This window comes from Physeter macrocephalus, chromosome 2, assembly GCF_002837175.3.
Source record: "Physeter macrocephalus isolate SW-GA chromosome 2, ASM283717v5, whole genome shotgun sequence".
Classification (NCBI taxonomy): domain Eukaryota; kingdom Metazoa; phylum Chordata; class Mammalia; order Artiodactyla; family Physeteridae; genus Physeter; species Physeter macrocephalus.
Genome location: NC_041215.1, coordinates 27,036,481 through 27,060,781, shown reverse-complemented (window position 1 = coordinate 27,060,781; position 24,301 = coordinate 27,036,481). Strand labels below are relative to the sequence as shown.

At 33.2% G+C, this 24,301-nt stretch overlaps 1 protein-coding gene across 2 annotated transcripts in view; it reads right to left on the bottom strand.

Moving 5' to 3' along the window:
• Positions 1–24,301, bottom strand: part of DPP10 (dipeptidyl peptidase like 10) — a 685,210-nt gene that overhangs the window by 151,860 nt on the left and 509,049 nt on the right. For both annotated transcript variants that reach the window (XR_002890440.2, XM_024114996.2), the window contains exons 6-7: positions 13,638–13,690; positions 13,456–13,537 (exon numbers count right to left, since the gene is read on the bottom strand). Coding sequence is in view for 1 of the 2 variants with exons in the window: in XM_024114996.2 (XP_023970764.1) it covers positions 13,456–13,537; positions 13,638–13,690 (135 nt within the window). In the remaining variant the exon portion in view is untranslated. The remainder of the gene's footprint in view (positions 1–13,455; positions 13,538–13,637; positions 13,691–24,301) is intronic.

The following is a 24,301-nucleotide window of genomic DNA, read 5'->3' as shown; positions in this document are numbered from 1 at the left end:
TACTTTTTCTTTTTTCAGAGGGGAGGGGTGTTACTGAACATCTTGAATATATAAATGTATGTTTTTTATGAAATTTTAGAATTTCTGGTTATCGTTTCTTCAAATATTTTTCCTGCCCCATTCTCTCTTCTCCTTTTAAAATTCCAGTTACCATAATATTTGACTTTTTGAGTTTTCCTGCTGGTTAACAGGCTCTATTTTTTTTCTTCTTTTAACCTTCTCACTATTTTTTCAGATTAAATGATATGTATTGATCTCTGTATCACTGCTGTGTCATTTTCAATCTGCTTTAAATCTCATTCAGTTACTTTTTACTTTAGATGTTGTTTAGCGATTCTAAAAATGTCCATTTGGTCTTTTAAAGATTTTTGTACATATGTGTATAAAATATTATATATATAATATATATGATAAGTAGCTAAATAGAAAGATGGAGATACACAGGTTTTACATATTATATATATATACATATATATATATTTCTATGCTGATATATCCTATCTTTTCATTTCTTTATGCATTTATTTTTGTGACTCTCACAGAACACAGAAAGCAACTTTAAGGACCTTGCTTGAAAATTCTTGCATCTGTAGTTCAGGTTCAGTCAGAGACTTAGCTGAGTTTATTCTCACAACTGGTCATACCTCTTTTCTGACTCTCTCAGGGTTTCCCCCTTACTCTGGCAGTCATGGTCACCCAGGGGCTTTTCCTCCTGTTCCTGTCTAAAAGACAGTGGGGTTTACTTTCGGAGATTCAGCCCCCTACACATCCACCTCTGCCTCAAATATCACTGCCCTTAGGATAGAACCCTAAACAAAACACACAAAATGAAGGGTTTACAACTTGAGGGTCACTTTACAATTAATTTTTACTCCTTTGCAAAATTTGCCTGCTTTTGTTCAGGCTCCAGAATCCTCGGATAGTTTTGTTTCATTTTTTAAAATGTTTTGTCCAGAGTTTATAGTTGAATTTGCATGAAGCAAATTCTCAATCTTCCATATAAGATTTCAGAAACTATTTATTCAACTTTAGCCAAAGTTCTTTTAATTGGAGAATGCTCTGGACATGGACATGGAAGGTGATTTTCCAGTATAAGATTTATCATATTGCTGGTATAATATTTTTTTTGCTTTTCAAACTGAATTTCTTGATATCAGGTAAATGACATAATTTCAAAAGGTGATAGTGGCTTAAATTTGAGGACAACCCTAGTTCTAAGAACTCATTTAAAGATCTGATATATAAATAGATATATGTCATTATGCTTCCAGGGACAAGATAAGCTTTTTTTTTTTTTAAGAAACTTAAAACTAGTTAGAAGATAGTCTAAGTTTTAAAAGGAAAAGTGATTTTGGAAAATATTCAATTTGGATAACATAAAGAGAAGTAAAAGAAATTAGTGAACAATCTTTTTCACTCTTAAATGAGGAGACAAACTTGGCTATGTTCACCCCCATGTTATTGTTTAGTTCGGACATAAAGTGTCATTATTAGGATAATTTTGACTGGATAAAGGTTTGAGGACCAATTTTTAATATAATTACTTTCATTCTACTTTTCATACTATAGTACATTAGATGCAGATATCTACACTTTGAGAAAGTTCGCTTTATGCCACTTTACTTTTACGAAAGACCTATTACATTAGTTCCTATTTTTGCTAACCGAAAGAAATCCAAAGAGGACTTTTGTTTTAACAAAACACAGCAAAAAGCTCAAATAGCATTCAGCCTTTGTTTTGCAGCAAGGGCATTACAGAGGCAGTGCACACTGTGATCAGTGAGAGTAGCACCACCAAGCTCCTTCCCCGGGAACTACACCTAGCATGTGAGAATCAAGCCACCATAGCTCTAAATGGTCTGTGAGCATCTGTGCTTTATCTCGGTTTATTTTGTGAATCCATTATAAACATGTGTCCTCTGGTAACTGATTCTTATTTATGCCAATTTGGATCCTAAATAGGCGTTTCATAAGAACACTCTACTTTCAGATAGTAGGGGAAGCTTGTAGTGACCAAAATCTTTTAACATTCATCTTCAATATCAGCAACTTTTTTCTAACAAGTAGAATTGAAGATTCATGCCATGGTTGTTTTTTACTTGGCTATAAATATGTAATTCTTTTACATCCTTCATTCCTTCTCAAACTTTTATTTCTCTTCTAACCATTAAAACAATATAATAACATCAAATATTTTTTAAAGATGAAATTACCTATTATACTGCTACTCTAAACAAGGAGTTATTTTTTACTTCAGTATATCTCCTTGATACCTTTGTCCCTGATGAGGTTTCACACTGTAGCACAGGTGAAATCTCATTTTATATGACCATTGCTGATATACATTTCATACATATGTGCGTGTGTGTGTGTGTGTATTTTGTCATTTTTTTCTCTATTTTGGAAGTTTCTGATGTGGTTTACTTTCTATATGCTGTGTTAAAAGCAATCAAGTTTGTTCTTTAGATTTTGTTTTGTTATTCATAATAATTTTTAAAATTTATTTTATTTAAAATATAAGACATGCTCAAGAAAAAATATTAAATTAAATAATATGAAAAATCTCTCTCAAACCCCAGTTCTCTCCCAGGGGACAACTACTCTTAATGTCTTGTGAATTCTGTAAATATTTAAATTATACATATATATATATATATATATATACACCCCCCCACACATATATATATACTGATAAATTATATTGACTTTTATTAGTGGATGGCATTGCATATCTGCACATGTAGAAGAATCATACTAATTTTAATGGCTTTTTAATATTTTATTATTTTATGCACCCTAATATATTTTATTAGTCTCATAATGATGACTTAAGTTGTTTCTATTCTTTTATTCTGCTTCTTAAATTGTAAATAACATTCAAGTGAATTTTCTTTTTATGTCTTTGGATCTATGTGCAATATCTCCACAGGATAAATTCTATATTTAGAATTGCTAGATATATAGTACTATATTTCTTATTGGATATATTCGTAGCCCAATAAGAATGTGTGTGTGTAGTTTATGTTTATTTTTGATTTCTAATTTAATACCTTTGTGGTCCAAGAACATATTCTGTTTGATTCCCATTCTTCTATACTTATTGAGGCTTGTTTTATGACCCAGTGTGAGCACTTAAAAATGCCCTGTATTCTGTAATTTTTGGGTATAGTGTTCTGTAAATGTCAATTATGTCATGTTGATTGATTGTGTCGATCAAATCTTTTATATCCTCACTGATTTTCTGTATAGTTGTTCTATCTTTAACCAGAAGACAAGTGTTAAAATTACCAGCTAAAATTGTCAATTTGTCTATTTCTCTGAGTTTCTGAAATCTACTAAAGTATATATTTGCCTTCAATCTTTTCCTGGCTCTGGAGAATTATTACTTCATGTTTCTTAGAGACTATAGTTTAGGCTGTGGTCGATTCAAAATATCATAAAATATAGAGTTTCTTTTCACATGTTCAGTTTCTTTGTTGTTCTTAAGGAGAGCAAGGGGAGAGCTCCTCTACCACACCATGTAAAGGATGCCTGGAGTTATTTCTGACATGAGGAATCTTGACATTAATGCAGAGCACAGTTTCTCTCACAGAGTTCTCTTCATGCCGTTTACTAAAAAACAGTAAATCACTAGAATACTGAACTTTTCCTAATTGGAATCTTTATACCTCAGGGGTTGTGTAGCATGGGTCACATCTTACAATAAACACTACTATAATCTTATTTTTAAAGTTTTTATTTAGACCGTTGAAGGACTATGACTTGACAGCACTGTAGGATAACCCTGTATGGTTAAAAGTAAGAATAATAGATATGCAAAAGCTTAGCTGCAATGAAACAGAGTCTAATATTTAGAAACCTGCACTGATCATCATCTATGTTGTTACTCCATTCAAATGGTTTGCTTAGCAGGAACTGTCCAAAGTATTCAGTACATTGGATTATGTATGATCCAGATTTACAGTTTAAAAATGTGCAATCCTAGGATCTCTCTGGCTCTTACTCCACAATATATTATTTAATTCAATGTTAGGAACAGCATGAGACAAGAAGTGCTGCAGAAATTGCTATTTATGTTGGAAAACAAACAAATAGAGAAAAAGATATGGCTGTTGCGTTTACCTCATTATTACTAAATAACTCAAAATTGCTTAAATATAAGTTAAGGGAAATATAGGAAATTTTATTACAGTGAGTTTTTATGGTTATTCTTTCTAGTACAAGTCTGCTAACACATTTTATATTTCTAGTTTGTTTTATTATCTTTTCACATTTGGAAATAATAGTAAGTTATAGTTTTCTGTTATTAAAAGTATAAACAAAAGAATTAAAGCATGTGATTGCATACAAGTCTACTCTATTTCTTTTCATATTGAAGAGCTTCCTTATAGTCAGAGGGATGCCTTTAAATAAACATCCAAATCTTGCACCAGTATATAACTCCAAAACTCAACTTGCTGGTTACTTCCTCTAGGAAACTGCTCCATCACCTCAAAGAGGATACCCCCTGCAAGGTGAGGTCCATGTTGTAGGTGTTCCCAAAGGTGAGTATTCTCACCTTTAAGTCTATTTTCTGTGAATTCCTGGAATAGACATTGTGCCTTTTATACCCGTAATAAGTAACAAGTTCGTAAGACCTAGTTAGAAGCTCTATAAAATTTTATATTTCATGCTGGATTAAACCAAATGAAGCACTTTAAATCAGGATAAAGACTACCACCTCCCCCCAGAAGAGATAAGTACATTTCTGACTTTCCATCATTAAAACTGGTACTTTATATGACAGTATTGGTTTCCATTTGATTTTTCTAAATGTTGAATAAAACATTACAAACATAGCATAGGAAAAAGGCATTCTCACATAGCATACAGTGAATTGATTTTCTTTTCTTGCTTTTAAATTATTAATATTATTATTATTACTAGATAAAAGCTTGGCAATATTTCTAATCACTCTCTAGATCTAAATCTAGGTCAGGGCTGGTCTCACTTAGAAACTGTCAGCATCTAAGTATCTTCCATCTGCATATGCTGGCACAGGTTACAACATCTTCTCTAAGCAGCTTCTCTTTTATTATTTTCAATGGAAAACCCATGCCTGCTAACTCCATAGTTCAATATACAGTTATACATGCTATCAGAATTACAGAATTTGAGCTCCTGCCTTCAGAGAGTTTGTTTACAGTCCAAGGCAGTCATCAAAGTCAAGTCAACACATACTTATCAAGTGACTTCTGATAAAGCCTGTGCAAAGCCTTTAAAAGCAATACGAGTATAGCTAACAGTATGCAAGCTGCTCAGTTTTCTCCTCACATTGAAATAAGCAACACTTAATTGGAGGGAAATAATCTGACATGTGTGCTTATAAAGGATAGTAATTTCATTTTCCATTTCTTTTGGAAATCTGAATTTGGTAGAAAAGTCATAAATATGCTGTTTAAATAATTACAAGACACTAAGAGATTTATATTGCACAGCAAGGCAAATTAATTTTCTTTTAAACTGTACATTGTAATTGCATATTTTTTCTTTACACATGTACACTTATACTGTTACCATATTTTACTTATATGAGAATGTATTTCCTGTCACATTTGCCTACATGATATACTAATGTAAATATACACCTGAATACAATGCAAATGTATCAGTCAAAATGGTTGAGATATTTTAAGGGTATTTTTGTTAAATAGTTATCCTATTATGGTTCATCAGTTATCCCCAGTCAAAATATTGATTATAGAAAACATATTAGCTTCTTGATATTGCTTTTCCTGATTCCAAACTTGAAGTGAGACCCACTAGACCTTAGGTGTGTCTAATACTCGAATATAGCAAGAAGGATTCCTTTTATTATTTCCTGGAACTAAAAATACAATCATTAGATTTTGTCCTGGGTAAAATGAAAAAGTAAACTTGTTTTCATTTATCACCACTAATGAAAATAAATGGAGTTTTAAAAAAGGTGCAAATTCATTTATACGAGAAAAGGTCATCATGACAAACACTTGAGGATGTTGTGGTACAAATTTTCTGGCAGTTTTCCTGCACCAATGTACTACCTAGGAATGAGCACCACACCACACACACCACAGTGAAGAACTGACTTGAAATAGACCTTGACTCTCAATGGCTGCTTTTCTTTATTTACTTCTATGTCACCTCTGGTATGTTGGTATGCTAGGACTCTAAACCCCAGACTTTCGTTCCAAATGCACATAACACCAGCAGCAGGGAGTGAATGTGTGTGTGTGTGACTATGTGTGCGTGTAGTGTGTGTATGAGTATGTACATGTATATCTTATATTTGCAAATGCTTATCATGTATTTCTTGAATACATCTTAATGACAATTAAAATGATTACTTTTATACTGGAGAAAAACATACTTAATGGCATATGAAGCAAAATCATATTGATTTTTAGTAGGGGACATGAGATTTCAGCAACATGTTTGAAAAATGCTACTTAAACACCTGCTTTTAAACAAAGAAGGATTAAAGTCACCCTGGAAAAGTCAATAAAATTGTTCAAAATGTTTACATTAATTAATGAAATTAATTAATTAGTTAAATTTTCATTAAATCTTAATGAAAACTTAAGCAGATACACCACAGAAATTGAAACTCTCCTAGAGGCAATGAACCATTGCTAATCACTTAAGATTTTAAAACAATTTTTTCCCGTTGCGGAGCACAGGCTCCGGACGCGCAGGCCCAGCAGCCACGGCTCACGGGCCCAGCCCCTCCGCGGCACGCGGGATCCTCCCAGACCAGGGCGCGAACCCGGCTCCCCTGCATCGGCAGGCGGACGCGCAACCACTGCGCCACCAAGGAAGCCCAGATTTTAATACAATTTTAAGGTAAATCTCTAGTAAGTAAAAATGTAGGTGATAGGAAAGTTTGATCATTTTTATTTGTATTTCGACAATTACCTAAACATTACGTTCTTCAAAAATATAGATAATAAAATGTAGAAAAGTGATTTATCTAAACACCTAAATTGTGATAAATTAAGTAACACACTGGATATTTTTAAAGCTTTATGCCATTGGAAGAATGGGTATGGTGATTTTATTTTATCCTGAATAGACTGAAAAAATACTAGCAATATCAAAGAAGGAGTCTACCTTATGTTAAGTGTTCTTATCACACAAAAAATTAAAGAGGGCAGTAAACATCTTTTGGAGGTGATGGATGTGTTTATGCCATTGAAGGTGCTGATGGTTTCATGGGTGTATACTTATTTTCATCTCAAGTTTTACACATTAAATATGTACAGTCTTTTGTATGTAGTCAATGCAAAGTACAGCCTTTTGTATGTGTCAATCTTTTATTTGTACTCAATAAAGTGGTTTAAATAAATTAAGAGTCTAAAATGAGATTATTTGCAAAAATATACATATAATATATGCATAATGTAATTTACTTGAATAAGTATTTATAAGACAATTTTTATTGTTGGACTGCAAACACATTTTAGATCTCAGTTTAAAACTTGATGTGTTCATCTCTTAAATATATTGTTATTTATCAAATCAGTTCTAGATTATACTAATGGCCTCTAAACCTAGGTCTCGGCCTTTAGACTCAGTTACCTACACTCTATTTTAAATTAAACTTTCCTGCCAGACCTGTCTTTTCAGGAATGATTTCTTTTCACATTATGCCATCCTCAAAACCTTTGGCATCCCATTATCCATGGAAACAACAGTTAGCCTTTCATTAATTTCTTATTAAATCTACATTTTGCCTTGTGCTAAGATGAATTTTATGAAGAAGGAAGGGGGGAGGAAGATGAGGGGAAGACAGAGGCAGGGGGAGAGAGAGAGATAAAGGGAGACAGAGAGAAAGAGAGAGAGAGGAGAGGGACATTTAGCATATTCTTTCTTCTGTCTGCTCTGGAAAAGACTATAGCTCAGTGGTGGAAGAAAGCAATGTAAATAAATAATATAAAATACTGTAAAAATTTGAAATAAAATAGAACAATATTAGAATCTTGAGAAGTAAGCAATTCACTTAGATGTAGAAATGCTGGGGAAAAATTACCAGAGAAGAGGAGGGAAAGTATTTGACAAAGAGTTCTGACGAAAAGAAAACAATGGGTATAGAAAGGGGAATCACTCGGAGCACAAAGCAGCCCTGTGTCACCCTCTGGAAATTACAGAGTTTGGTTCAAGTAGAAAAAAATCTGTGCTGTGTTCTGTGACGAAGTGTCAGGAGTCAGATGATGTGACACCTTAGTCACATTTTGTGTGTCACATCAATGAAATTGTGTGTCATCTCAGTGACATTTCATAACCTTGTGGGAGTTGCTAAGGATGTGCATTGTTAACCATATCTCTGCGGGTGTGAATTAGAATGGCTAGCAATTGAAGAAGGGACTTTAGAAAATAAGCTGCAAAAATTTTTAGGGGAAAGATGATGAAATTCTGAATTAATTATGTTATTACATGAAAGGACAAGTGGGAATCAAATTAACAGCTATCATTTATTGAGTGCTTACTATGCTGTGATGGCTAATTTTATGTGTAAATTTGGCTGAGTTATGGTGCCTGCTTGGTCAAATACTGGTCTGGCTGTGAAAGCAGTTTGCAGATATGATTAACATTTACAATCAGTTCATTTTAAGTAAGGAATAATGTGGTTGGTCTTTATCCAATGAGTTGAAGGCCTCAGGACTGCAGTTCAAGACTGTGATATTAAATCTTATCAGTTTCCAGCCAGCCGGACTGCGCCCATAATTGTTTGAGGCAGGTTTTCAATCTCTCTTTCTCTGAATACACATATACATATATAGCTATATACACTATTAATACTGTTTACTGGAAAATCTTGACTTGTGCACATTACCTATCTCATTTAAACCTCAAGCAAAACTGGGAGTAGTTATGATTTTCTTTCATTTTTAAAATGAGCAAGTTTAAGCTTAAAGCTTTCAACCTTCCATAAGTCACAAAACAAAAACCAGAATCTGAGCTTGAATTGAGTTTTTTCTGATTCTAGAGTGTATTTTTTTTTTTTAATTTTTTATTTTTTTTGCAGTACGCGGGCCTCTCACTGCTGTGGCCTCTCCCGTTGCGGAGCACAGGCTCCGGATGCACAGGCTCAGCGGCCGTGGCTCACGGGCCTGGCCGCTCCGCGGCATGTGGGATCTTCCCGGACCGGGGCACGAACCCGTGCCCCCTGCATCGGCAGGCGGACTCTCAACCACTGCGCCACCAGGGAAGCCCTTGAGAGTGTATTTTAATCAGTGAAATGTTTTTTCCTTCTTATGCTCAGACTTCATCTGATTTTTCAGAAGCTTTCAATTCTTACGGTAAAATTATAGATAAGGTATATTTAATTTTTATATATGAATTTACATGAATTCATATAATTATATGACTTCTCAAATGTTCTACAATGAGTGATTTTAACTTTTATAAGATGAAGTTACTTTGGAAAGAAAAAGGCTGCGCCCTCTTAAACCAGAATTCTTTTCAGTTGAATGACTAACATATTTCTTCCTGCTTCAGTATCCACCATTTCTTTTTATAAAACATTTGCTACAGCTTAAGTGGTCTACTCACTGCCTTCTCTAAATAATACATGCCGTATTGTGTCAGGTTTTTTTCCCACAAAGTTGGCCACAATCAAACTGTTTTCCCCTACACCTAGTGTTACTAAAAAATTCTCCATCCTTTGAATTCTAACTCAGACCCTCTTTATCTATAAATTATGCCCAATCTCTTACCTTTCTTCTCTATAGCCAGGGATTTATTTTATAGCAAATAAAATTAGGGAGTGAGAATTAAGGATGAAAAACTCAATTGTCCTTAGTTTATAAACACTACAGGACTCTGATTAATTTAATGCAAAACTAAAGTATTGCAGTGGCTCATCTCTGGTATAATCATATCGCTGACTTTTGCTGATGGCTTCGAATAGTGACAAAGCCTGTCATATTCACATGAAATGGACCGTTAGCCATTTGCAGAGATATGCCCTTTAATTATATTGAATTTATGTTTACTTGCACAAAAAATAACCTCAACAAGAATGGAACTTATCCCCAAATTTTCCCAAATGACTTTGGAAAATGCCATTACAAAGAACTTAGGCTTATTTCTCAAAAAAACTAGTAACACCAAAATTCCTGAAGAAGTTAAAATTCAAGTGACACATTTTTTTAAAATCTTTTTAAAACAGTAAAAATTAACATCTCTAAAATACTATATGCTAGATGTTTTTCAAAATGCTTTGTATTTATACATTAAATACCAGAATAGCATTATTAGTAAAGCACTGCTATTGTCACCATTTTAAAGAGAAGAAAACTAAGGCATGTAGAGATTAAGTAATAGTCTCAAAATCAACAGCTAGTAAGTAATGGATGAGGATTCAATCACCTGCAAAATGACCCCCATGAGAGAATCTATGATTTTTGTAAATTTTTAGTATTTTTATGATTTTCTCAAATATATTAAAGAATAAGGAATCAATAACAAATAGGAATCATTAAAGAAAATGCATACAACTAACACTACTTCCTTTAGGGTATAAAACTTATTTTGGCACAGGTGTAGGTTGCTCTCAGGCTTGGAGAAAAAGAGTCATTTAAAACTAATCAAAGTTTTATACATTTTTGCTAAGGATTCTCCAGTGACACGAACATGAAGTTATTTTGGGTTTCTGTGTTCTAACATTTTGTGTGTTTAGAATTTGCCTCTGGCCTAATGGACCAGCTCTCTGGTTGACAGCAGCAGAGTGAAGCGGTAGGACTGCAGCGCCTGCCCACCTCCTGGCGCCCACTCACCACCGCCCATCCGTACACTGATCCCTGACTTCTCTGGAGCAGACCTGCCCCTTCATATCTAGCATATCTTATGCAGCTTCTGCTGTCACTCTTCAGGAATATTATAATGGAATGGATCTAGAGACAGCCCTACACAGGTATATTAAACACATTGTTTTAAATGTCTAAAATAGACACAGGATAAATGCAAATATACTGTCTATAATCTATGGTATTTGAACCATTGCAATATTTTTTCATTTTAAATTACTGGCTTGTTTTCTTCATAATAATTTAATCAATTATTCAACCATTTAGTGTGGATAAGGCAGTGAATACACTGTGTTATACAGGATTTCTTTATAAAATAAAGATGCTCAAGAAGCTTCAGGTCTAATGTCTGGCAACTTTGTATATGTTTCTCTCAATGTTGTTGGTAAATCTTTAAGGTTTAAATAATCCCAGTTAAATATAGAATATAATATTTAGAATTATATAGAATGTAATATGAGGGAGGTCAAAAAGCACAGTCAAATGCTTTCATTTTACTACTGATGAAAATGAGGTGCTGAGAGGAAAAATGATTTGGCCAAAGTCACATAACCAACCACTGGCCGAGACTCTATCTCAGGTATATTCACGTCCAGAATATTTCAGGGTCCAGAAGTTTTTTAATGAAAACATGCATTGTTTAGTTATAGTACATTATTCCACAGCCTTATTGTAACGTGAAATATCTGTTTCACCAATTAGCTTAAGAAAGTATTTCTTAGATTTATAAAATGGAATAAAACTAATAATATGCACTTTGGTAAGGAAAATATTTATATTTCCTAAATTATCATAATGAAATGATGGTAATGGGAAATTAAAAAACATATCTCAACCCACTCAGCTGTTACTGAAGCAGCAATTCTAAGTAAATACAAGCAAACAAACAAAACTAGAGGATTCTAACTTCTGTTAAAGGTTAGGGTTAGGGTTGGTTGATCAGAATTATTAAAGGCAAATAAGATGAACATATTGATAAGAATATGAAGAATTTCAATTTACTAAAAGATGTATTTAACATTTAACCCCCCTCATTCTTAAAAGCATAGTTCAAATTATATAATATAAAACCTACAGAACACTAAAGAAAAAGACCATATATCCACCATCACTACTAAGGAGTTAAAGTCTTATGTACTTTAACTTATGTATTATGTAAAACATAATTATGTATTAAGATAGACCCAATAGGCACATATAAAATGCTGTACCTATCGCAGGGAAAACATTTATAAAAGTTTATATTAAGCCATTAATCAAGTCTTATCATTTTCTAAGTGACTATTACAAAGATCTGTTTTTGAACTTTACAAATTAGTTTCAAAACCAATTTCACCTTTTTGTAAATTTAAAAACAAACATCAAAATAACGCACCTGAAATAAGAATATGCAATAAATTTAAAAAAATATTCTAACTAAATACTATTAAAAATATTACTATCAAATTGTTGGATGAAGATTAAGCAACATTTAGAGAAAATTCTATAGTCTTCCATGTTTTATTGGAAAAGAAAAAGAGAACACTAACATTATACTAGAAAGGATCAAATAAATTTAAAATTTGCCTTTATGAGAAGACAAATGTGAAATTTATAAATATCAACCAAAGTTGATCATGAAAATAAAATACTTATAAATAGTATTAGGAAACAAGAAAAATACAGCAACACATGCTAAGATTAAAAGAACACTAAGAAGTTATAAAAATATTATGCTAAAAATTTGAAAATTTAGGTGAAATGGACTTTTAGAAATGCATAAATTACCAAAACGTATTCAAAAATAAATCTAAACCTTACTGTTACAATCATAATAGAATACATTTTAAAAAATCTTCCCACAAAAAAAGAAACTACCTCACCATAACTAGGCACATTCATAGGGTAGCTAGTGCAAGAAGAATTTAATAAATTAGAAAACATAAAAATTGGAATGGAAGAAGCAATAATGTCATTATTAACAAATAATAGTCTGGAAAAACTAGGTGTTCGTGAGGATATGGAACAAAGGGGATTCTCACATTGTTGCTAGTAGGCATATAAACACACAAACAATTTAGAAATCAGTTTGGCCATGTGTAGTACTTTTGAGTATGCTCAAGCCATACAAGCAAGCAATACCACTTCCTGAGCAATTTTACCTTAAAGTCTAAATCCAGGCACCCATGAGACACAAGAATATCATGAAGCTCAAACTGCTTTTATACATCAATCATTCTCTTTTTGAGTTTGTGATCATTCCAAAATATATGAGAAAAAATCTTGAGAGAACATTGTCAAGTGTAGACTTCCGTCTTAAATTTTTGCCATGAACAGTGCTTTAAGAATAAATAAAACATTATGTAACAGAAATTTTACAGAACTAGGCCTTAGTATTCTTGGATCTCTTCTGGGTTTCATTATTAACTAGCAGTTTAATCACACATTATAAACTTTTTTCTTTTAATTAATTGATAACATTATACTGGTACTATTTGATATATTCTTAAATTAAAATACTAGATAAAAGATATTAAGGTAAATTAAAATCATCCAGTATAACAGGACAATTTTTACGAGTGGCTTCTGTAAGCATTTTCCATAGGGCCCTGGCTGACAGTACTCAGAGCATACCAATGCCTGTGCTTACCAGCTGCTGCCCTTGGACGCCCCAGGCCGCATACTGCAAGACGGAGTCCTCTACTTCTGGAGGATTTAACTCCCAAACTTCCCTTGAAAAAAGGTAAATATTTTTACATGAACAAATTGACACCTACACCAACAATTTAGTTGGACAGTTGCTCATGGAAACCAGAAAATCAAAGAACTTACCTAGTGTGTATATTGTAAATCACATATGAAGCAGTATACGAATAATGAAAAATCTGAAAAAGAAAAAAAAGAAGCGTTATAGACCCTAGTTTGGAATAAAGGCTCCATCTTAATGGGTATATATGTTTTTGATAAAATCCAGGAAATCTAAAATTGGTTTTAGAGAGAATTCAAAATGTGAAATATTCTAGTTCTGGAGTTTATTACCCTTTCTGAGCCTTACTGTAATAACCTCCTAATCTTTCTTTCTACCATCAATCCCATTCCTTATTCAATCCACTCTATATTTAGTATGATTCTGAATATTTTGCTAACTTGTTTGAAATATTCAGTGATTCCTCACTGCCTATAAAATAAAGTTCAAACCACTTCAATGATATTCACGGGTTTTGGTATTTTGGGTCCTACACGTTTTCCCACCCTTATCATCCACTACTTCCTTTCACTTAGTCTATACTTCAATTACCTCAGACAAATTCCTTCTGTATATCCTGAGTATCCTGAGCATCTCTCTCTCTCTTTTTCTTTTTTTTAGGACATCTACCCTCACTCAGGTGAAAATTTCCCCTCCTTCCATTATAGCCTCTGCATAGGCTTCAGTAGAAATCTGTCTCTCTCACAGTTTACTTTCGACTCTTAGGACAATTCTCACCCTGTAACGTAAGTTAGATAAATATTTTAAGTACTTGTTTCTTTTTCCCACTAAAATGTTGTCAGGTCCAGGTGCGCATTACCTTTGCATCTTCCACATCACCTTATATGGCGCCATGTTTGCATGCAACATGCAATCAATATTTGTTGAGTAATGATTCTGATGGGGAAAAACTCTTGCAGCTTAAAGTGTTTGTGGAGACAAAATGGGGTAACACCCCAATCACTTCATAGAAATAGTTGAAAATTATATGTTAAATAGTTGGTTGCAAGTATGTATCTTCAAGAGACTTTAGTGCCATCTTATAAAGAGCCTTGTTTCTTTTTAAAGGGCATCTTCCCCAGGATCACAGAATCCATGATGGGGTGACATTAAGGAACATAGTGGATGATGCAAAGATATCCCTATATTTTGGTTCTTACTAATTAAAGATGGTGGAATAGTAGAATACAGAGGAATGAGGAAAATTGCAAAAGACGGGTTAGGGAAAGAGATGATAAGTATGTGACATTTCAATGAAATTATTTTTCTCTAAGCTATGTGGATCTAGTGAAGAAAATTTTTTCCATCTAGCTATATTGTTATTATTTGCAAGATTTACAAAACTTATGTTGATACTTCCATTTTTCAGCATGCAATTATAAAAGTTTCTTTTATTCCTGTAGTGGATATATGTTGCACAAATATAATGCTGTCAATTGAAACTCCCTAGAAGTTAAATTGTTATTTCTCACTGCAATAGCTTCAATTAAACATGATTGGCCACATATTCTGTAAAGCAATACTAGTGTTCTCTCTTTGCATTGAAATTACAATCCTTCCCCCATTTGTTATAATACTGTGTTTTACAATGAAGCTTTATTCCCCCATTTCTTTTGGAATAACTATTAAATCTGAGATTGCCTTCACTATAGAGTCATAGAAGTGAAAATAACTTTTCCTGGTGTCTATTTTGGCTTTCATATTGTGTTCTATAATATAAATTCCATATTTGACTACAAATTTTAAATCTTGAATTTACTACTATAGCTGACAAAGAGGTGAGAAATGTGACCACCTCTATAAACATTTTTTTTCAACTCCGAAAGTTCTGCTGCCAAAGCAAACTGCCAAGTGAACACTTGGTCTTCGAAGCAGACAAATGTGTCAATGATGTTATGGGTAAAAAGAAACTTCATCCCATCTGTTAATCACCTAACACACTGTACCCGAATTCTAGGCTCACATCCATCTTGAGAGAGAGTTCCTGTGAACTACTGTTTTAGTCAAAGCAAGCCAAAATAACCACTGAGACAAAACTGGATGGATATAACCATTGAATTTTGGTCTCTATCATATTTATATAATATAGAATTATAGAGGTTGCTGGCTCTTCTCAATGTATGAATCCAAAGAACTTAGATGGTCTCCCAATGATGGGATTTAGAGAGAGGGATATATAAATCCACTTTCTGCTTTGTAGTTCTTAGCCTAATACAGCATTTGTTTCTCTCAGCTGGTATGCTGAGATGGAAGATCACAATAAAGAATTGAACGTCACAGATACAGAGAACTAGTGGTTGCCAGAGGGAGGAGGGTCAGAGATGAACAAAACAGGTGAAAGGAATTAAGAGGTACAAACTACCAGTTATAAAATAAGTCACAGGGACGCAAGGTACAGCACAGGGAGTATAGTTAATAATATTGTATGTGCATAAACTATAAAAATATTAAATCACTACGTTGTATACCCGAAACTAATATAATATTGCAAGTCAACTATACTTTAATTTAAAAAAGTTAATCCTGCCTAACCTGCAAACACATAGCAAACAAGTTGCAGAGATTTAGCCTCAACTGTAAGTTCCCTACAAAGCCAGCAGCTTGCCATTTACAGGTAATTAGAACCTAGCCCTTTTTTCCTAGCTTAGAACTCTTTCCACTAAATCCACTGTCCCTTGGGGTGTGTGTGTGTGTGTGTGTGTGTGTGTGTGTGTGTGTGTGTACTCCCAGAAGATCTCAAATACTTCGTAATTTTCCATAATTAAAATTGCATTGTATGTCCACCACAGAATGTAAAGAGTATAAGGTAGGAGAGATTTTCAACAGGGTTAGAGGTAGACATTTCTTTATGTTTGTTTGCATAGTGTTGCAGAGATTTTGAAAGGGGGAGTTTTCAAGGAGAATTAGACTCAGCTTTACTGAACATCTGTATTGAGGCACATTGGGCTAAATTCAGTCTGTGTTAATCTGCATCTCTCTTTCCTTCCTTGAATAGCATTTCTATTCTTTTTTAACACTCCTCATTTCCTTTTATCCTACGTTCCTCTTCTACATTGGCTAGGTAGGTCTTGTTTTACGATTAGAGGATAAAATTGGAGTCCCTAATGTTAGAAACAGTCTTTTTCCTATAATGATTGGCTGTTGCATAATGAGAGCCGAACTGAACACTTGATGAGATCCTTGGGGACAGAGACATTTCACAGTCAAAAATTACATATTCATCCCATCTCTGCAAATGATGTTCCACTGCTTGTTACAGAGCGTGAATAGTTATGGCAAAGGTAGTAGGTGTGGGGCAAAATTGAGATATACTATGTAAAAACGTGATCAGTGCTTACTCCTGGAAGCTGGACTTGAGATGACATTCAGTCTCATGATGCCAAAATGTATTGGGAGGTACAGAAGGCATCATAAGAGCCTGCAAACCAATCTGATCCCCACCACCTCTACCTTACTTTAGGATCCTAATAAGAGACTGATTACTAAATATTAATCACCATGAGTGGTATAACTGATTATCATTATTTGCTATAGTTATGATCTATAAGTCATCGTAAACCCTGAATTAGCAAATACTGAATGATTGCTCCTGGGAGAAATATAGGGTTAGGTTCCTGTGGGTCTCTGGTTACATTTTCATCGACCAATCAATACATACCATCTTTTCATGTGTTTTTTTATGTGAAGACACTGTATCTAACACTAAATATTGTTGATTCATTAGCACTGAGCTCATGGCCAACAGTATTGTAACTCATGCCTGAATGAAGCTTACCTAACACACGTATTTTCTCTGTAAAGCACATCACAGCCTTCCTGCACTTAATAACACTGGACAGCACTTCAGCACTATGCTTGGGAATATTTTAAACAGCAAAATCATCAACAAAAAGCACAAACATTTTTGAAAAAACAGCACTAAAAGACCATGAAAGAGACACTAATTTACAGTATGAAAGCTGGAACAAGAAGGCCTTGCATCACCTTCTTTGATCTCAGCTGGGAAAGTGTGCATCAGGCAACACAGATGTTCTGCTGTTCTGAACATGTTTGTGAATGACTGAGAACATGCAGCAAGTATGGATCTTGAAGTTACAAATGCAATTTAGAAAATAGGCATGTTGGCAATTCCAGAATCTTTAAAAAACGAAGACTACCTGCACACATAACACAGACATAGCATGAGATATTACTGGAAGAAAGAAAAAAAAACAGGCATATTTAAGGAAGGCCTGCCAGAACTTAAACACAAGAAACATACAGACGTTACCCATAGTGGTGGTGTTCATGTTCTACAAACGAAAACTAGCTACATCCATTCAGTTATCAAATGTCTGTTAAGTAATCTTTTTGACACAGGCACTACACTAGGTACCATTCCAAAAAAAAATTATGGGGATAAAACTCATTTTTAAAATAGAGTAAAATACAAAAGAGTATCAATTGGTAATTTTTATTTACTCCTATATGTTGTCTATCTGTCAGTTTATAAACATGTGTTGAATACTAATTATATGCAAGCTTGTAAGTTAAGTACCTTGCCAAATGCAAAGACTGTAATAAACATGACCCCTGCCCCCAAAGAGCTCTTCATCCATTTGGGGTGACAAAGTTAGGAAATATTATATTAGTATAAAGGGCTCCAGGTGCAGGTCTTGGTTAAATTAGAACTTGCAGATTATAAACCATAAGCTTTCCAAGAAGCAATTAGTAATCTGTTTCAAGCCTGCAATCATAGGGAAGATAACAGTTGACTTTGGCATTGAAGGAACTAATATAATTATTGAATTGAGTATTTACTATATACTGGACTCTGCCGAGTGCTCATTTATGTTTAAATCGACCTCAGGAAGTAGAAACTGTAATTCATAATTCATGTGATAGGCTCTGGAAGCACTGAAAGTTTAAGCAGGAGACAGAGCCACAGTTTGAGCCTACGTCTGTCTGATTACAACCCATATTATGACTTAATGTCTCTGTACTCTCTCTCTCAGGGAGCTGGGACAGGAAGCATGACTCCAGCTTTGCAAAAGATTTATTTCTGAAAGACCTTTAAAGGTACCACCCAAAGATTTATGGACACGAGTAGGCATGAATTAATTGTGATTATCACAGTTAAGAGATTTCATTGAAAGATGATCTAATATATCAAATTAAAAATGTAAATCCCCTTCTCCTTTAGCTTTTTCACATTATTTTCTTGGAATATCATTTATTGCCTAAGACATCTATGGGGATTCATGTCAAGGAGAGTTACACTTACAGAAAAAAGAACACGGTGCTTTAGTAATTTATGCTTAAAACAGAGGCTTAGATTCCGGGTGCCGAACTTTTCTGCACTGCAATTAAACTGCCGAATTGGAATAAATAGCATACTTTTTCATGGCCTTGAGAATATTTAAAATAGGATTATGGATTTGCCATTGACTCAATCAGCTAGGAAAACTAAACTATGAGGAAGCAGGTCTCTGAATAAATAGTACTTACGAAAAAATGGCAGTGAGAGAAAAGACAATGTAGACAAAAGCGTGTTTGTTTCTCTTGGAAGTAAGTGGTATCATGATGCCAAGTGTGTTCTAGGATAATGGAATACCTTTCACGATGAGTAAGTAGTGGTTCTGTTGTTGGAAATTTTTATCTTTATTATGCAGTGAAAAACTAGACCATCAGGTAGGATACTCTAATGTAGTAAATACGGTTCACAAAATTACAAGATGCAGCTCTACAAAAATCCTTTTAAGACATTGTATTAAAAAAGGTTTTGTGAACATTGTGAACAACAGGTGTTGGTAGAAAGGGAAAATAAATATGGGAGGGAATTTAAGGTATAAGTAATATTTGGCAATATTTTAGTCTACTTTCTTTAATCTTTAAGATTGACATATACACAGTACTATATATATAATATAGATAACTAATAAGAACCTACTGTATAGCACAGGGAACTCTACTCAATATTCGGTACTGACCTACATGGGAAAAGAATCTGAAAAAGAGTGGATATATGTATAACTGATTTACTTTGCTGTACAGCAGAAACTGACACATTGTAAATCAACTATATTCCAATAAAAATTAATTTTAAAAACTTACATATGTTGATAAAATCATTACTGACAGGTTTTACCATCTATGTCAGTGTTTCTGGGGATGGACACACCCCAGAGTTCCCTACTCTGACATTTTCACTGATGTCATTCCCCTTGATCCTCAATTTGAAAGTGGATAAAAATGTTTTCTATGTTTTCTTCTATAAGAAGTTAAATAAAGGACCCTGTCTACAAAAAAAAAAAAAAAAAAAGTACTATCCATTCAGGATACACAATTGTTAAAACCATGATTGGAACCAAGATCTTACACATTCCAAGCATGCAAGCATTGTTTTAATATGTTACCACGTGGAAGAGCCATGTAAGATTCTTTCACTGTATCACCACTATGGTAAGTGGCAGACATAGTAAAATACTCAAGATGGTGAGACTAAATATAAATGATGCTAGAGAAGATAAAGTTTAGATGTCGTTTAATTCAGCTCTAAATTTGGCAAAATCTATATAAAACAAATAAAAATAAATATGCTAATTAAAAAAAAAAACAGACTATCTGCCACAAACCCAATTTAGTCATTCTGTTAACCTATAGGCATCATGATGCCATCCTCACACAGGATATATAGTAATATTTTGACTTTTTCTTACTTCATTTGAGTCTTAGCAGGCTTCCCATTTGGAAAAGATAGGATATTGTTTTGTTTGTTTTTAGTATTCATAGTGTATTCACTCTGAGCTGAAATACAAAACTGCCGGCATACTATGAAAGTGAACAACCTAAGAAGAAATTATATGAGGTAAACATGGTTTCATTTACAACATTTATTTTATTTAAGAAAATGATGGCTAATGACTCAAGTCTTAAAAGCAGATGACAAAAATTACCTGGGCATCATTTTTCAATTTTGTGTAGGATTACTGTGTCCAGGATATAACCCAATGACTTGCAAAGTAAAAGCAGCCAGCATGAGAAGAATATACTTTATTATACAAGAGACCTTTGAGTGAGAGGAATAAATCATTTTCTGATATATTTCCTGTTAAATACACTAACTGATCATCATAGAAAAACCTCCTAAAATTGCTCTCAGAATTTAGTTCATGAGATGTTGTCTATAATACAAAATTTCATTCCAAAGAAGCTCCCTAGCATCAGTTTTTTAATTATTCATATTTAACATGTAATTTTAACCATAATATACTGCTGTCTAAAGTACCAACCTCACTGACAGTGCCATCCTTTGTAATAAAAAATTTTCACATAGCAGGCCATTCTGTATTAATTAATGCAAATAAGCTACTTTCACACCAACTGGTATTAAACTATTTCCTATGTCCCAATATTAAAAATATCTGGTTTGATAACCTGAGTAGCACTTAAGGGTCAACTGCTGACAGTAGTGCAAGTAGGTTTTCAATTTGCACTGCAATAAATTTAAACATCATCTGACTACCCACACAGTAGATTTCTCTATAGCATGTCAATGAAGAAATAAATATATTATTGCAATAGGACAGTGTGAGAGACAAAAATCTCAAACTGCTTCTACTGAGTACTAGAACTTGAAAGACAAGGATTAAAATGATTGATTCAACAATATTTGAAGGTATTTGCAGGCCCTTGTTGACTGAACCAAGTATGTAACTCAGGAAAGTAGTCATTTCATTCCCCAGCAACTTTGATGAAAAGCTTCTTTATTTCAATGGGATCAAGTCCTAGCTTCTGTTTTCTTAAGCAGGTACTTAAAAATTTTACTTTACTCATCAGGAAAATGGAGAAAGCAAGATACATCCAACTGTTTCCTAATAAAGATTATAAGACAAACCATAAGGAAATTATTTAGTTATCACATGAGGCTAAGCCAAAACTCAAATCAAACCCAGGAAAACTCAAATCTATTGTAATTGAAATTTTAAAATTTCTTTAATAAAAGTCTTACTATCAAGCAGGAAAGGAAAACAACCATAAAATTAATTGTATGCAGCTTTATTAGTTACTTTTTGCAACACTATCCCCCATAAATAATTAAGACTCATTTGTGTTGAATAATTTTAAAATATTAGAGAAAATATTCTTTTCAAATTTTCAAATTTTTTTTCAAATTTTCAAATTTCAAATTTTCTTTTCAAAAATTATAAAAATATAATTTTCAAGAATATATGAATTTATGTAATTATTTACATACTAATAGCTATTTAGGTTGAGATTTTTCACATATGCAAAATATTGAGATTATTTTCATTGCATATTTACACATATCCTTAGGATACATTCCCAGAAGTAAAATTTGTAGATCCGAAGATATGCACATTTTACATTTTGCTTCATACTACCAAATCATTTCCTAGAAAGATTAGAAACAATTCATAGTGCTATGTGCTACACAAGTATCTTATTTTTTCTTTAATGCCACAATAAAATAATGTTACCCACTGTGCTGATTTGGATTGTTTGAGTGGCAAAAATGAGAACAAACATCATTATTTAGACTTGCAGTCTAATTATGATTAAGCCTGAATATTTTGTCATAAGCTCTTAATGTAATGCTCTGTACTTCTTCATCTGTTACTTATCTATCAATGTCTTTTCTATGGCATTGTTCATCTTTTCCTTGTTGATATCTAAAAGCTCTTTTTATATTACAAAATGCAAATGTATTTTCATGAATGCAATAAATATTTTACCCAACTAAAGTTTGCCTTTTCTCTTTCCCTGTGTTTTCTACAGAGAAATTTTAAATCTTTATGTGATTATTTCTAAAAGCTATTTACTATTTCAGACCCTAGAAGGGTGCCAAGAGAAGCTTCACTAACTCAACATTTTAAACTTTACACAATATTCTTTCTAGTACTTCTCAAGCCTATGATCTCTTCAATCCACCCAGAATTATTTTTTGTTTAAGGGGTGAAGTATAAATTCAGTTTTGTTTTTTTCTTCCCAAATAACCAGGTACTTCTCCAATATAATTGATTTGTAATTTATCTTTTTATTTAATGTACCTCCTAAATTCCTTATATAACTTTGACCTTTTTTTCTGACTAGAATCACTATAATACAACTTTAAAATACATTTTAACATCTGAGAAGGTTAGCTCATTTCATCTTTTTTATGACATATATACACTCTAAATTCTGCCTATTTAAGTGCAGGTTTAGTCTTTTGATTAAATTCTAGTTAAACCAAGAGGAGGTTTAATTATTGTCAAATACAAATTTTATTGTTTATTACTTTCAAAAAACTCTTGAGTCCATTTCTTAAAAGATATTTTTATTGGTCATGAACATAATCTACTTGTTAATGTTTTCATTTAATGTCTTCTATCATCATAAGCATGCAGAGTAGTGAAATAGTGAAGACTGCAGGTTGGGTGTTAAAGGGTCTGTGTGAATTGTTTGTTTGGCTCAACATTTACTGTGCAAACTTGAGTGACATAACTTTGCCTGTTTCCTAGTGATGGAAACATCTTCAAGAAAAATCAATGATTTTCTTCTAAAGGATGGGAAGTTATAGGATAGAAAGCCCAGAAATAAACCCATGCACCAATGGTCATTTAATCTATGACAAAAGAGGCAAGAATATAAAATGGAGAAAAGACAGTCTCTTCAATGAAAATAAAAACAAAAATAAACAAATGGGACCTAATTAAACATAAAAGCTTTTGCACAGTAAAGGAAACCATAAACAACACAAAAAGACAACCCACAGAATGGGAGGATATATTTGCCAACAAAGTGACTGACAAGGGTTTAATCTCCAAAATATACAAACAGCTCATGCAGATCATGTCAAAGGAACAATCCAATCAATAAATGGGTGGAAGATCTAAATAAATACACATTTCTCCAAAGACATACAGATGGCAAAAAAAAACACATGAAAGGATGTTCAACATCACGAATTATCAGAAAAATGCAAATCAAAACCCCAAGGTATCACCTCACACCAGTCAGAATGGCCATCATTAAAAGTCTACAAACAATAAATGCTGGAGAGGGTGTGGAGAAAAGGGAGCCCTCCTATACTGTTAGTGGGAATATAAATTGATACAACCACTATGGAGAACAGTATGGAGGTTCCTTAAAAAACTAAAAACAGAACTACCATATGATTCAGCAATCCCACTCCTGGGCCTATATATCCAGAGAAAACCACCATCCAAAAAGATACATGCATTGACAGAGGAATGGATAAAGAAGATGTGGTATATTTCTACAATGGAATACTACTCAGCCATAAATAAAGAATGAAACGATGCCATCTGCAGCAACATGGATGGACTTAGAGATTATCATACTAAGTGAAGTAAGTCAGATAGAGAAAGACAAATATCATATGATATCACTCATATGTGTAATCTGATTTTCAAAAATGATACAAATGAACTTATTTACAAAACAGAAATAGACTCACAGATTTCAAAACCAAATTTATGGTTACCAAAGAGGAAACACGGTGGGGAGAGATAAATTAGGAGCTGGGGATTAACGTATATATGCTACTACAGATAAAATAGATAACCAACAAGGACTGACTGTATAGCACAGGGAACTCTACTCAATATTCTGTAATAACCTATGTGAGTAAAGAATCTGAAAAAGAATGAATATAGGTATATCTATAACTGAATCACTTTGCTGTACACCTGAAACAAACACAACACTGTAAATCAACTATACTTCAATAAAATTTTTTTAAAAA